Genomic DNA, 15,181 nt, shown 5'->3' with positions numbered 1-15,181 from the left:
TAATTTACACATATCAGTCACCCTAACAATCACACATTTGGGAAGGGAGTGGGAAACTGGTATGCCTGAAGAAAATCCACCACCATTGGACTCCATCGCTGCTTCACTGAATGTGCAACAGTAAATTAACCAGTCTTATGGCCTCCCCTCATCAAGTGACAAGACTGCCTACTTGTAGTATGCCATGTTCAATGTTACTCTACGAAAATTCTACTCAAGATACACCTTATGTACTATCTGGTATGCAAAGGAAAGTTTTAAAATTGTGGTTTTAAATATTAATACATAGTGCAAGTATTCTCAACAAGATGCAGTGTCATTCTAATGTTGCCACTCAGAAATTTGTCAACTGAAGTCTCAATGTTATCAACTGAAAATTCCAGCAGAATGCATTATTTATACCACAGTGGTTCTGTATTCTAATGAATAAGTTAAGGACTATAGAGCACTGTCTTTCCTATCATTTACATAGGAAACAAAGCAATAACAACTCAGTATGCCCTAGTTCACAGATGTCAAACTCCAGGACTGGAGGACCGCAGTGGGTGCTGGTTTTCTTTCTAACCATTTTCCTAATCAGTGTCCAGTTTCACTGCTAATTAACTCCTTTCCCCTGTATTTTAATAGCCCTGTTCTTAAGGATTACGTCTTCTGAGTTGATTATTTTCTTCATTAAATAACAGCCGAACAGAAATGAGACATGAAACGAGCCAACAGATGCCAGCTAAATTGGGGCTTCAAACTCCAGCTAGTTCCTTAATGAGAAGCTGATTCTTGCTGCTAATTAAACCCATTATTCAATTCCATGGCTTGTTGCTGCTCTCTTTTTGCCACAGCAGACATTTCCAAAACTGTTGATATTCTGTTTTTTTCTAAGAACTCCTAAAATGTTTTGGTAACCTGAGGGATCAACCTTACTGAGACCTTTATCTTTATTTTCAGAATTTGTTTGATTGGGTACAGGTGAGCTGGTCATGTCCTGCTTGTTTTATGTCTCATTACTGTCCGGCTGCTAATTAAGAACAAAACAACTAAGGGGCCTGAGTCAAGTTAATTAAAGCTAAGGCTAAAGAAGTTAATTAGCATCAAAAACTGGTCACTAATTAAGAAGATGGTTAGAATGAAAACCTGCAGCCACTGCGGCCCTCCAGGACTGGAGTGCGACACCCCTGATAGTTGATACTTCTGGCACAGGTTCATTTTTATCGTCTTTTCAAAATCACGTAATGCAAATCCTTCAACTTGCCTTCCTTATGCTATATGAAAGCTTCAACATGTTGCTTGGTGTGTGAAAAGACATAATAATAGGAACTAAGTAAAATGCACATTGAATATACTGGACACCCTCATTTGATTAACCATATCCAATACAGTTGAATCAAAAAACCTAGATCAGGCTTGATGGCAAAACTAAAATTTCTAAAATTGCTCCTGAACATATTCAGGTTCCTTGAGCCTGAGCCTTGAGCCTGCACCTTCCATATCTTTGTGTCTGTTGACTGAAATTCAGGGTGATATTACTTTGAATCCAAGGTGTCCAGTAAACATGAGTAGCAGTCCTACAGGTCTGAATGCTGAGTAAAATGTCTACCTGTGTATACTGTAGATGTAAAATGCCATGCTGCATTAGCCATTTTGTATAGCAGTATAAATATTAATCTTCATCTTCATATAGCCCATGTCTTGTTATCATCCAAAAAAAATTTATGAATCTTAAAGAAAGTAATTTTCAAAGATGTCTGCATAAGGAAAAGCAAAGCTTATTAAGAAAATCATAAATGTATTTTGGTAAATGAGAAAAATAGTGAAAGATTCAGTTCTACCAACAATTTCATAATTAATGAACTAAAGTAGATAATACTATAGGCAATGTCAAAAAAGCAACAATAAGAGCAGGTTGGCCAAAAAACTTTAAATTTACAACCACTGCCAGCAAGTCTGCAAAAGTATAAGCTATGGAGTAGTTTCTCATTCAGGTAAAGAAGTATAAAAATCAGTGTAAAAGGATAAAAAAAACTATTGGATCAGACAAACAAGGCAAAACAAAGAAAACTATGAATAGTGTCTTTATAACTACCTCATGTGCATATAAAAAAATAAGCACTACTTCATGTGGTGTACATCATATATCTTTTGAGTGATGAATAAGACTTGACCTTAACTGCTGAGTAAAGGTTGCACTATCTATCTTCCACCTGTCAATCTAAAGAACGTAACTGCGGTTCTTGTACAAAACTCCAGAACCCATTATCATAAAAGCTAGCCTAAATGATGTTGTTCTGTTTTGTATGCGCAATTGTATTTTTGTTACCTGAAAGACAAACATGTGTCTTCCTGCAGGAACAGGACCAACTAGAACAGAGTCTAAAACTTGATCGTATTCTTCACTTTCTGCAGAACCTACATATATAATTTTCCATTCCAGATCTGCAAACAAAACATTAAAATTAGTAAGGAATTATTTAAATCTGTAAGACTTTTATATAATTTAAATTAGATCAAACCATCAGGAACCTGTACAATCTATGCTAACACACATTGTACATCATAAATTATACATTTTATATATAAATGTATCAACATTTTTAAAATCATCTGTATCCATGTATTAGTGTGACATTATATGACACAATATGATTTTTAACAAAGTCCTCAAAATTTTCAATAAACATCTAACACACAAAACATATCTGTCAGGCTTATATTGAGGCAACAATGATGATCTTTTTGAAAAAAAGCAGACCTCTAGATATTGATTTAATAAATTCTGCCACCTGCTTCAAAATTATTAAATGCAAAACATTTTCTGCCATTTAATAAATATCACTCATTAGCTTAAATTTATTTTGGTCTATTTCTCTTCATACAACTTTATGTGTTGATAATTGAGGGCTACGTTGCATGAACTACACACTACTGCCATTCCATAATATTTTAATTTATTCAAGGTCAAGATTTTGAAATTCCAAAAGAAACAAAAAATCTGCTTGAGCCATTCAGTTTATGTTTACTTTGTGTTACTGATTTTTGATGAGCAGCACTATCTACAATGTGTTAAGATGTAGCTCTTAGGTTAATACCCATCTATTCTCCTATACTATTTACCCATACATAAAATTGTCTTTCACTGACCATATGCCATTTTAGTCTTAAATCTTTCAATCAACATAAAGTAATTAAACTCTCACCAACAAGGTTTAAAGTTTGGTTAATTTTAATTTTTTAAGTATTTTCTCAATTTTGCCAAACAATAGCAAAAATTGTATATTCATTTTTCATGAAGTCACACAAATTTGCTTCATTAGCATACTGGATAATCCAAGAGATCTACTGCCAAATTAAGATTATAATGTACTTTTGGAGTGCAGTGGATTCCTTCTTTGTATCCTCCTAAGCACACCATCTGAGTCCGCTTTATAGAAGACTCATGAACATGACATCTACCAAACAAAAAAGACCAGATCATTAGCTATAAATATTCTTTGGGTCTATTTAGTTTAGATTCTGATTAAATATTTGAACTTCAATATAGATCAGATTTTAAGATCAAATTAATGTATAAATAAACATACTTTAGATGTAGACATCAAATGTTCACTCAGCCATATAGAATGCTTTTTGTTTAAAGATACATTTATTTTAGGGTGTACTTTATTTCATTTTAAGGGATTATAAAAGAGAATCTCAATGCACATTTCTACTTTGTAAACCAACATTTTTACAATGCTGATGCAAAAACCATACTTGAAACAAATCATGTCAAACATTTTTCATCTTTGATATTATAAATAACCATATTTCAGTGACAAAATTTAAATTTTAAAAGGAAAACTTAAAAATACTTAAAAAGATATAGAATTGCATACGTGAGAAGACCCCTTTATAATGGAGTTTCAACCAATGTTTACATTTAACCAATCACATTCCAAAATATATAGAATGACAATTCTGCCTTTCCCTGTTTCTCATCTGCCCAAAATAAAATCAGCAGGCCATTAAATTTTCAAATCCTCTTACTCGATTTCAGGGTCAAAGTAGGTCAGAGACTATCTCAGCAGCACTTGGAAAAAAGGCAAGAAAACACCAATTCTTGAATAAAGCTGTTCTTGAGTCATTTCCCTAAAGGCTTCTAGATTACATAGTGCAGACAAAAACAATGGTCCACAAAAACTGAACAAAAGATGTTCTGGATCTTTATGATGAGAGGTACAGATCCAGAGGGTAATAATTAAGTAGTTCAGATGCATTACATACCATCATTGAAAGTCATTATTAGGACATATGGGAAATATGGTGCTACATGAGCATTGTAAAGATCAGGACATCTCACAAAGGCTGATGACTAGGTTAAGGAGTAATCTCATCAGAGAGGGTAATAAAAGGCCAAATACATTTATGGCAGTAACTTTCCACTCCCTGCATATCATGGCAATTTTATATTTTCTTTCACTCCATGCAGGTGCATATTGATCACTTATACAGTATGTTAATGAAAATTTCTTCATGGGTAATCATTTTGTGTACTACTAGCTCTGGGATAGGTTGGTTAGATATAAGCCATCACTATAAAAAAAAAAAAAACACTTAAGCTGGTATATATATTTTACAAGAAAACATACTTGGTCTCCTAAAACCAGGTGGGAAAATGTGAGATTGTCTTATGGGACCAAGATATACTTTTTGGCCATAATTCTGAAATATATGTTTGATTCAATGGCAGCACATGTCCTCATGCAAAGAACATAGCAGCTATTGCCAAACATGTAGCAACTATTGTCAAACTCTCTTTCATTAAGTAAAATATCAAGACGTTTGTGTGAAAATCTGATGCCTTCTGGAAAGAAAACTTAAGTTAAAGGGCAATTTCAGCTTTCATAATGACATGCATCAAAGACCACAGCTCAGTCAGAGCCTGGGCCTCATCTCTACAGATTATCCATGGACTCATCCAAAGTGGGACCCTGTTAGTAATCTTTAGGACTCATTTTAAAGCCTAAAAATCAAAATTGTAGAAAGTCCCTGAAAATAACCTTTAGAAAGAAGTTCTGATAATATAAATCACTGTGTCTATTACTGTATTACAAGAAAGTACTGGAGCAACTCTTAGATGGAGCTTCAAAGGCCGGATGGGGTATATACTTGAGTAGCAAAGAGAAGCAAAGTGTATCCATTGGCAAACCTCTGACAGGTACAAGAAAGAGGGCAAGGGCTTTTACAGAAAACTTTTAATAGGTGCCCAACTCAGATGTTATTGAGTGAATAACTGGATGGCAGAAGCTGACACAGATTACTGATACTGTTCATACTGTATTCTAGTGGAACACTTTTAACTTTAAAATGACATGCTTCTGCTTTCTGTGTTCTTAACTAATTAGAGCTGCAGTACTTGTCTGTGGTCAGATGATAATTTAATGGCATCCAATAATCTCAGTCCACATGAAGAGATGAGCCTAACAGGTGAGGACACATACATCTAGCCAAGGGTTAGGTGTAAAGTGAATTGTGCTTTTGTTAAAATCCAAAAACAGGCAGTGTTCAAAAAGTGCAGTATATCAAATGATAAATCCCATAAATAAGTAATTGATACAAAAATCTCAGTGCAAACAGGGAGGTTAAAATCCAGTAAATAAATATCCATAAAACAAGGTTAAAACATGGCAGGACTCTTCTCTTTAAAAATCTCAGTCCCCAGTGCTTCCCTTTAAAATAGACGTCTATCTGGCTTATCCTTTTTGGACCTTGCGGCATGGAGAGACGTCAACCAACAGGCGCAGACAACTTCTGATCTGCTCATGTCCCCACTGCCCATCCCATGGTGATCCACAGGGTGTCACCGAGCATCCACTCTCTTGACTCCTGCTGCCCTCATCAACCTTGCAGGGGAGTCCACTGGACTAATTGTGCTGCTCCTCCTCTAATGTTCAACAGAAGCAACTCTCAGCCCCCTCTAGCGCCGACTACATGCTCCTCTACCAGGGCTAACATTCCCATCTGCCTTCTTCTGTTCATCTCTCACCAGTTCTCTCTATCCTGCACTTCTTTCTCCATCTGTTAGCCTCTGCTTTCTTTTGTTTCTTTTCCTCTCGTCCCCATGTTTTCCTATGAAGTCTCCTTATAACACTGTTGTGTAATTGGGTGCAGGAGCGAGAAGCCACCTTCTCCATGGCCCCACTAAGGTGCCTGACGGATCTGCCCTCCTATGGGTGTGTGTGCTGTGCAATCAGCCTGCACCTCAATTAACCGCAGATCAAAATGCACTCGCACACACCCACACCCACACCCAACTGGACTCCGCCACCTTTATGGGGATGTGATTATTTATTCATAAAGTCATCCTGCACCACAGACCACTCATCACAGGACTGTTTTGTGAGATGCTGGTGAAAAGTACAAGGTGGTATTACTGTTGTTGGAATGTTGAGTACTTATTTATGATGCAATTAGTCTACTTAAGATATGCATATTCTAACTGATAGTATCCCATATTAATGGCGTAATAGTTCAGAGTTCAGCCGACACTAATGTGCTAATAGTTCATTTGATTACAACAGATTTTTCATACACTGGACTAGCGTATAAAAGGTTAGCCATGGGAAATCAAAGCTTGCATTCTACAAAAAGGAAGAGTGGGCAAAATCTAGAGACCTATTCAGAAAAGACACTGCTGTGATCAAATCAAAAGGTTCTTTTACAAAATATTAGCTGAAGTGTATACAAACTTACGCAATCATGTAAATCAAAGATTTTATTTTTAGGTATTACTCCAAAAATGATGCTGTTTATTTTTCCCTTAAATACTATTGACTATAAGATCTTATTAAAGTTAAAAAAAATTCTCAAAAAAGGACTCTTGATTAATGAATGAGGGGGAGAGATGGGTCTGAAATTCAAAAATTGCTTCCCAAGAGGCTTTAGATTTTTTATTTATGTACATGTTGATAATTCTAAAAATACCTATTTATCAATATTTCAGTACAAAAGCATGTGTTTAGCACAGTTTTAAGTATATGACAAGTTAACGGAGAAGTGTATTATGAGACATGAGTAATTGATAATAAAAAAAGTGATTTTAAAACATTTTTTCCTTGTGTTATGTATGGATCTGTATTTTTGTGTATTTTACTGTTGTTTTTGAATTAATATTTTTCCTACTGTCGTGTATTTTCCATTATGTTTAAATTTTTGTACTGTGTCTTTAAATATGACTCTGTTCTTTGAGCTTTGTGGGTGGAGCCCCAAGAGGCAGGGCCATCCTGACATCACTCCTTGTGAGCCTCACTCTGGTTATTGAAGGCTACAGCTGAGTGAGCTCAAATCAAGAGCAATATTATTTATAAATGAGTGAAAGTATTGTTATTTTTGTTGGATTTTCTGGTGTCTTTCATTATTTTACTTCTGTTCCTGAGTTTCTCTTTTGGATTGTGGATTTGAAAAGGTTTGCTGTAGAATTGCCATTTTGACAAGTGCTTTTTGCCAGTTTGTACTCTTTTGAGCATTTTGCTTGCATTATTCTATTTTTTTCCCTAATAATATAAATAATAATACATTTTATTTATATAGAACCTTTCACATTTATAAAACAATCTTTGTTGTCCTTTTTGTGCAAGGTGTTGACGCTGCTCTTTGTGGGATTTTAGCTATATTTTGGAACATTTCTTGTTATTTTGCCAGCTCGCCTTGTTTGGGGTCTGGCCTGCAGACAGCAGTGTTGAGGCTAGTTGGATTTGGGGAAAATCTTTTTGGACAGGCTGCTTAGGTTATGGCCTTGCTTTTATGGTCCTTTTAGGAGGACTCATACCCATTTTGCTATGATTGGGACCCCAAATCACTAATATTCTTCTCAAAAACAAAACAATGTCAAAATAAAAGTAGCACAGTTCAGGCTGAAGTACAATTTTTGGAGAAACCTCTTGGAGAGACAAACTGATAAATTTTTTTTTTTAGAATTTTCATCATTTCACCAGACTAAACATTTTACTGCATCAGAATTCTTGGAGAAAATATCTGCTCTTGAGGAGTATGGTTAACTTAACGAGTTGGACATGTATTTACTGTCTATTCAAGTTACTGCTGAAAATAACATGAACTTATATGTCCCTGCTATGGCCTTTAACATTATGAAACCCATGTCTCCAACTATAGCTAAAACTAAGTCTGCTGTAATTAAACCCATGACTCCAGCTTATTTTTTGTTGCTATATTTAAACCATCCAGTTTTAGCTATGCTACTGTTTCTATTGAACCTCCTGCTCCCATTTGTGCTTCTGTTAAAAAAAGAGCGCCCTACTTCTACCTCTATTGTTTCTTCTGTAATTCAACCACCTGTCTTGGCCTTTTCTTGTCTTATTAAATGACCAACATCCGTTTATGCTGCTGCATTAATTAACCCATCATCTCCCAGCCAGCTGGCTGTTGATGTGGACCTGTTCTCTTCAAATTTAGCCAGAACTTAGACTAATTGAGCCATCAAGGCCTATGTTAGCTGTTCAGCCTAGGCCTTTAGTTTTTACTTTTGCTGAATCCCTTGGACGGGGTGATCCTGAACTTGCTGCATGCTATGGGGGAGGTGTTTCTCAATCTGTTGCATTTCATTGTCTAGGTTCTTTTATGCTATTGCCTGTCTCTTTTCCAGAGTGCTTCAAACTTATCTCAGGATGTCAAATGGATGCCTGTGTCCTACTGCACAAGAGTCCCAAAATTGCTTCACTACCGAAGTGCCATGAGAAGGACTTGCCACATAGAAGTACATGGATGCCAGCAATGCCACTGTGCCTTGTGGTTCCAAAGGTGGGTTACGCCACATTATACTCATCCCCATTTTGATACGTTTGGGACACTAAATCATAAACATTGGATATTTTCACATTCTTTGCCATTGTAATGTACAACACTAGTTACTATTGTCTTCTATTATGTCAAACGTCTTTCTCTCCGTTTTGCATGAAACCATGAGATGGAAAATTCTTCTTGGTCACCACTACAAAGTAAACAGAGTAATTAACATATAAAAGATATCATTTTGGGGTGGAGTATTCCCTTAAGTATTCTTAGTGTTGCATGTACAATTTTAATATATGTGCTCTTTCATATTCCTTATTAACATTTTTACTCTGTATTCTTGTGGTGCATCCGGAGAGCATGACATGTTTATGACATGCACAGTTGCTTAAAAGCAGTCATCAAACGAATGCAACACTTAAAAACATACCCCTTTGCAAAAACAAGATTCTCTATGTGCATAATGTGACATGATTAAAACAAAAGTTCAAATACGTTAAACACTAATGATGTGAGAACTCCACAGTGTTTGTTTGGCCTCAAGTTCAGAGAAATCACAGAAGTGTTTGCGAATATCGCGGATCTTGGCGAAATACATTGAAGTCAATGGCGACAAACTAACTGTTCTAGATCTGACTGGATTATAAAGGTGCAATCATCTTCAAAGTGTCCCTGAGGGCTAGGGAAACATCTGCCAACTATTCTGGACCAATTATTGTGGCCAAAAAGGTGACCTGAGCTGTGTGACAGGCAGTGCTAACCACTGCATCACCGTGCCTCTGTGATATTAAAGAAAAAAAGAACACAGTCAGAGACCCATAAACGTATCTCTCTATGTATATACAGAATATGAAAGCAGTAAAATTCGAAAGTATTGTAGCGTCCCAGCCAAGCTGAAGCCTTTTTTTGTTTTAAGTGACTGTTAGGTCCGATCGAGGGAGGGCACAGTACAGCACGGAAGACTGATAGCTGGGTGCTGGTTTATGCGGTAAGGGGGAGGCGAGACCCGTGGGAGGAGGTGTTGGAGAGGGTGCTAGAAAGTAGTAGAAAGTAGGGTGACATGGTCAGCGATTGTTAAAGTAGAACTTTTGTGACACTTTATTACGTCAGTTGCTACAGTATCAAAAGAAAGATAGTAAAGATCGCATTGACGCAAACAAAAGGAAATGAATCATCAGAACCAGGTGAAATTGAAAAAACAGCAGAACAAATCGAGGTCAGAAATAAAAGGCAAAGAGTGTAAAACAAAGTCTTTTCGCCTTCGGGTCATTCAATGCACAAAACGTGCATGCACACAATAATGGACCATATGCTATGAGAATCTGTGGTCCCGCACAACAGCAATGATTTCAAAGAAGAAAAAAAAGCTTTTAAAATTGTATATCCGATTAACCAAACAAAGGGGTTGGCGCTATACACATGAAGAGCAAGTTACAGATTATGAAAGCAGTGGAATTCGAAAGGCTCAAAAAAAACCCTTGGTGCGATACACATGCAAAGAAAGTTAAAGAATATGAAACTAAGAAAATTATAAAGTATAAAAAAAAAGTAAAGATTGCAGTATCGCAAACAAACAGAACTTACTCGAGCAAAGGGAAAAAAATCACCACAGACCAGGGGTAACTGAAAAAAAAGCAGGAAAAAACGAGGTAAGAAATAAAAGTCAGAGTAGAAAACAAAGTAAAACGTCATAAAGAGGTTATAAAACAAGGGGGCCAAACACATGCAGAGCAGGTTAGAGATAATGAAAACTGGAATTCAGAAGACTCAAAAAAACGTAGGCACGAAACACATGCAGAGCAAGATACATAATATGAAAGCAGAAAAAAACAACAGTGTCAAAACAAAGAAAGTAAACATTGTATTAGTGTAAAGAAAGAGAAATTATTTCTTGGAGAAATATCAAAAAGGAGAGTAGAGATCGAATATATGGACATAGGTGATATGTCCGAAGTATGTAAATATTGTAAGGCTTTGAAGTTTAAGTCAGAGAATTTCAAAAACGGGGTTTAACTCGCATGCGCTTATTGGGTACTTTGCAAAAAAAATGATATGGATCGTTTTGTCTGTGTTGAAATTCCAAACAGAGAAACCTATCCTAAATTATGGTACAAAGTCATTAAATATATGTCTCACTGACCTCATTTAAAAGATTCAGCATATTGGGATTTGAAAGATTCCAAATATTGTTTTTACAGAAGTTCTGAAATAAAAGTGTGTATTCGGAAAACCAAACACGGGGGTTGGCGAGCGAAGCGAGCAGGGGCAAAGCCCCCTAGTATTTCATTAAAACAAAGCAAAGCTGCCAAAATCGCAGTCAACAGTCAGAAAAAATGCATAGGTCATTTTATGTTGATTTATGTGAGAAACGTGTGATCTTCACAAAACAGGTCGGCAGCAGCTTGCTGCCCCCACCCCTCCACGCTGCTGTGGTAGCGCACAGAGAAATGCACGCAGCAACAGACATTTTATGTCGATTTATGTTGGAAACTATTGCTTTGTGTGCTTTTCAGAAAACTGAGTTTTTTGGAAAAATATTCAGCCCTGGGAGAACAGGGGAAAAAATAGCCCTAAAAGAGATAATGGTATAAAATGGTGTGTCATGACTGAAGCCGCTGGCTCATTCTATTTTTTGAAGTCAAACTGAAGGCTCTCCAAACTGTCTGTGCTGATGCTTTGCACTTTATCTTCTTTCAAAAAGATAAAATCATCTTGTAAATAGTAAGAAATCTTTCATTATTATTATTTCACAGAGTCTCCTGTGTTTGGAAAGGGTGGGTGTCAGACTCTTTCATGGTATGTTTTCATTCTCCATATGGCTAATTATGGCAGGTGTAGGGCATGCACCTCCTTCTCTTATGTTGATGTGGAACTCGAACATCAACCTGCACTTTTGGCGACAAGCAGAGATAACTTGTTATTTATGCTGTATATTAAAATAAAATGTGAGAACCTGCATTATTTACTTATCTGTTAAGCTCCTTAAATTGAGTAAAAACATTGAAACGCAGACACTTTAAAATTCTTAATAAAGAATGCAGGTTATCTTGCCTCATATTTAACTTAACATCAAAGAAGCAGGAATATTCAGATCATTTTGCATCTCTGATCACTGATCAGCATTCAAAAGAATCTAGGAAACTCCAGTGTTTCCCTCCATAAAGGATACATTCCTTTCAGCACACGGGACTTCCTGATGTAAATTGTCCTTCAATGAAATTCTGCTAAGGAATAAGCAGAAATCACAGTGCGGTTTTTGGGCAATAACAGACTAGTATTTCAAGGGATGAAAAAAGGGATGTACAGAGGATGTGATCAATACTTTCTAATAACTCGGCTTTTGAGGAGAATCTTTCATAGGAGGGGTAGAGGGAGCAAGAGAAGTGGGTGTGATGAGCAAGGGTGAGGATGCGGGGATCTGTGCAAGTGTTTTCAATAATGTAAGAAAAGTACTTTGCAATTGAAGACCACCAACCATGATGGCTTGTGAAATAAAACGCACCCGATAGGCATATGCTTCTTGTATAACACATACTTGTAACAATGTTAACCTACACTTACTGTATATATCCCAACCAATGTATATATCTGGATTGGTGTATCTGAAAGGATGTATATATTTAAACTGATCTATTTAAAACTGATCTAAACCAATGTATCACAACCAATGTATATATATATCAGATAGGGGCGCTGTCGTCCCCTTGAACCCTCAGATCAGACGCCAGACACCAGGTAAAAGTCCAATTATTATTTATTTGGACAATACTACAGTGCACAAGCCCCCTCCACGCCACAATACTCATATAAATCAATACACAATATAATTCCCAATAATCAATAAACCTCCACTCTCCCAGACGTGTTGCCACCCTGCCACCCAGCTCAGCTCACCCGTCTGGGATATCTTACAGTCTTTTATAGTTCATGACCCGGAAGTGCTTCTGAGCCCTCAGTCCACGTGATTATCCAGCACTTCCGGGTCAGGTAAAAAGTCCTCTTCTTCATCCCGGAAGTACGTCATTTCTCCTGTTGCTGTGACTAAGACGTACTTCCAGGTTATAGGGCAAATACATATCTCTGAGCATCCCTGCAGCATCTCCTGGCGGCCCCAATGTTATCCAGCAGGGTTGTGTACTAAAACTGCATAGTCCATGATGCCCTGCTGGAATTTGGGGCATCTCCATGTTGCAGGGAGGTCTCCCTCTGATGGCCTGTGGGTATTGGCCGGGATGAACGTCCGGCCATAGTCCACAGTTATACCCCCCATGGGCGAAGAACCATGGTTCGGAACTGCCAGCCCCACAAGGGACATCTTCCTCCAGGAGGATCCATTGGTCGGGCCTTGGCAGTTCGGTGACACTCCCGTGAAAACCTAGGAGGAACATTATAAAAATAAGTTCTTTGATCCTCTGCCCTCCTAGGACAACTTCGCCATTTATAGCCCGGCCTGCGGCATATGTAGCACAGCCGCGGTCCCCCCGTTTGTATCCCTTGGCGAGACTGAAAGCACCTCGGAACTTCTGGCTCTGCCCTTTTCCCCGCTGAGGAGGGTTCACCAGCAGCCCTTGAGCTTTCAGCTCCTTTTTTATTTTACCCCCGTTTCTCAGTTGGGATCTCCTTTTTATTCTGGGACTTGTCCACAGTTTGTGTCTCTCTATGAGTAAAAGAGAGCCCTTTTACTGTCTGAATCCCCTTTGATTTGAATATGACCGAAGTCGGTGTCTTCAGGATCGGATCATTCCAGGAGGCAGCACAATCCAGCTGCTCTGGTTCGAGCAACCCTTCCACCAGGCAAACGGTCATCGTTTCCGCCTCTCTTGTAGGGCTCGCAGCTACTTGGCACCAGCTATGGATTAATTGTGGGCCTGTGTCATTCTGCATCCCTATTTCATTATATACGGTACCGGTATTACTCACTAACCTGTACCACCACATCAAATAATACGGGAGGCTCCCAACCCAACCGCCGCAGGTATTACTTCACCTTTCTTAAAGGCGCTTCGGCCGCTGCTCCCAGCTCCCCGGCAATCTTCTCAATGCTCGTCAGGACCTGCAAGATACTTCGTACGGGCTCAATCAGCTTTTCGAGTTCCCGTACGTCTATAAAGTTATTTAATTTAGCCGGAGGTAGGCCCAAGAAATCACTAGCCTTACCCTCCGGCTGGGAGCCAATGAGCACGCCCGCTCCTAGCACGTGCTCTGACAGGCTCGCAGAGGCTTTTGAGATTTGGAGTTCTCATTTTCTGAGGACTGGCGGCCCTGACTTTATCCAGTAGGGTTTTGGACTAAAACTACATAGTCCATGATGCCCTGCTGGAATTCGGGGCATCTCCATGTCGCAGGAAGGGCTCCCTCTGATGGCCTGGGGGTACTGGCCGGGATGAATGTCCGGCCATAGTCCACAATATATATATATATCAACCAATGTATATGTCTGAACAGATGTGTTCAAACCAATGCATACATCTAAGCAAGTGTATCTGAACCAATGTATATACAGTATCTGACCGGATGAATATATCTGAATGGATATATCCAAACTAATGTATATATTCAAACCAATGTATCTGAACTGATTATATCTATACTAATAAAAGGCAAAGCCCTCATTCACTGACTAACTGACTGATCACTAATTCTCCAACTTCCCATGTAGGTAGAAGGCTGAAATTTGGCAGGCTCATGCCTTACAGCTTACTTACCAAAGTTAGGCAGGTTTCATTTCAAAATTCTACACATAACGTTCATAACTGGAACCTACTTACGTACATATATACGGCCATAGCCTGCAGCTCGGTCGCCGTGTGAGGTGGAGTTGCGTCCCTCATCGTCACGCCTCCCACGTAATTGAGTGCCTGTCCATATAAGGCCGTCCTTCAGCAGCAATCCAATAGACACGCTGCCGCTAAATATTCACGGGTGAAGGACTGTGCTTATGCAAACGAAGATGAGATGGTCAGGGATAGACTAGTGTTTGGCACAAACTCAGCGAAAGTGCAAGAGAAACTTTTAAGTGCCGGGTCTTAGCTAACATTAAATAAAGCCGTGGACATCACAAGATCGCACGACATAGCACAAGCACAGCTGAGAACCTTCAATGCATGTACTCCGAGCGGCTCACGTGAATTGACTGTGAACGCAGTACGCAGACAACAAGCAAGAGCTCCAAAGAGCGCTGAACAAAAAACGCATTACACAATTGAGAAGGCAGCAAAAGAATATGAAGCGAGTGAGGCATACAAGCATATTCATAAGTGCAGCTACTGTGGAAACAAAGCACGGTGTAAACCTTAAGTTTAAATTAAGATCATAGACACGCTGCCACTGGCGTTTGTCATGCCTACATCGAATACGATATTCGTGAGATACAAGTTTAATGAGAAGATGCAGGGTATAAACG

The 15,181-nt window shown here is 38.4% G+C and overlaps 1 protein-coding gene across 1 annotated transcript in view; it reads right to left on the bottom strand.

Annotated features, from left to right (window-relative positions):
* LOC120514852 (histone chaperone ASF1A-like) overlaps window positions 1-15,181 on the bottom strand; it is a 49,511-nt gene that overhangs the window by 19,037 nt on the left and 15,293 nt on the right. The window contains exon 2 of the mRNA XM_039735459.1: window positions 2,312-2,427. Coding sequence (XP_039591393.1) covers window positions 2,312-2,427 — 116 coding nt within the window. The remainder of the gene's footprint in view (window positions 1-2,311; window positions 2,428-15,181) is intronic.

This window comes from Polypterus senegalus, chromosome 14, assembly GCF_016835505.1.
Source record: "Polypterus senegalus isolate Bchr_013 chromosome 14, ASM1683550v1, whole genome shotgun sequence".
Lineage (NCBI taxonomy): Eukaryota > Metazoa > Chordata > Cladistia > Polypteriformes > Polypteridae > Polypterus > Polypterus senegalus.
This window is presented reverse-complemented; position numbering and strand designations above follow the sequence as displayed.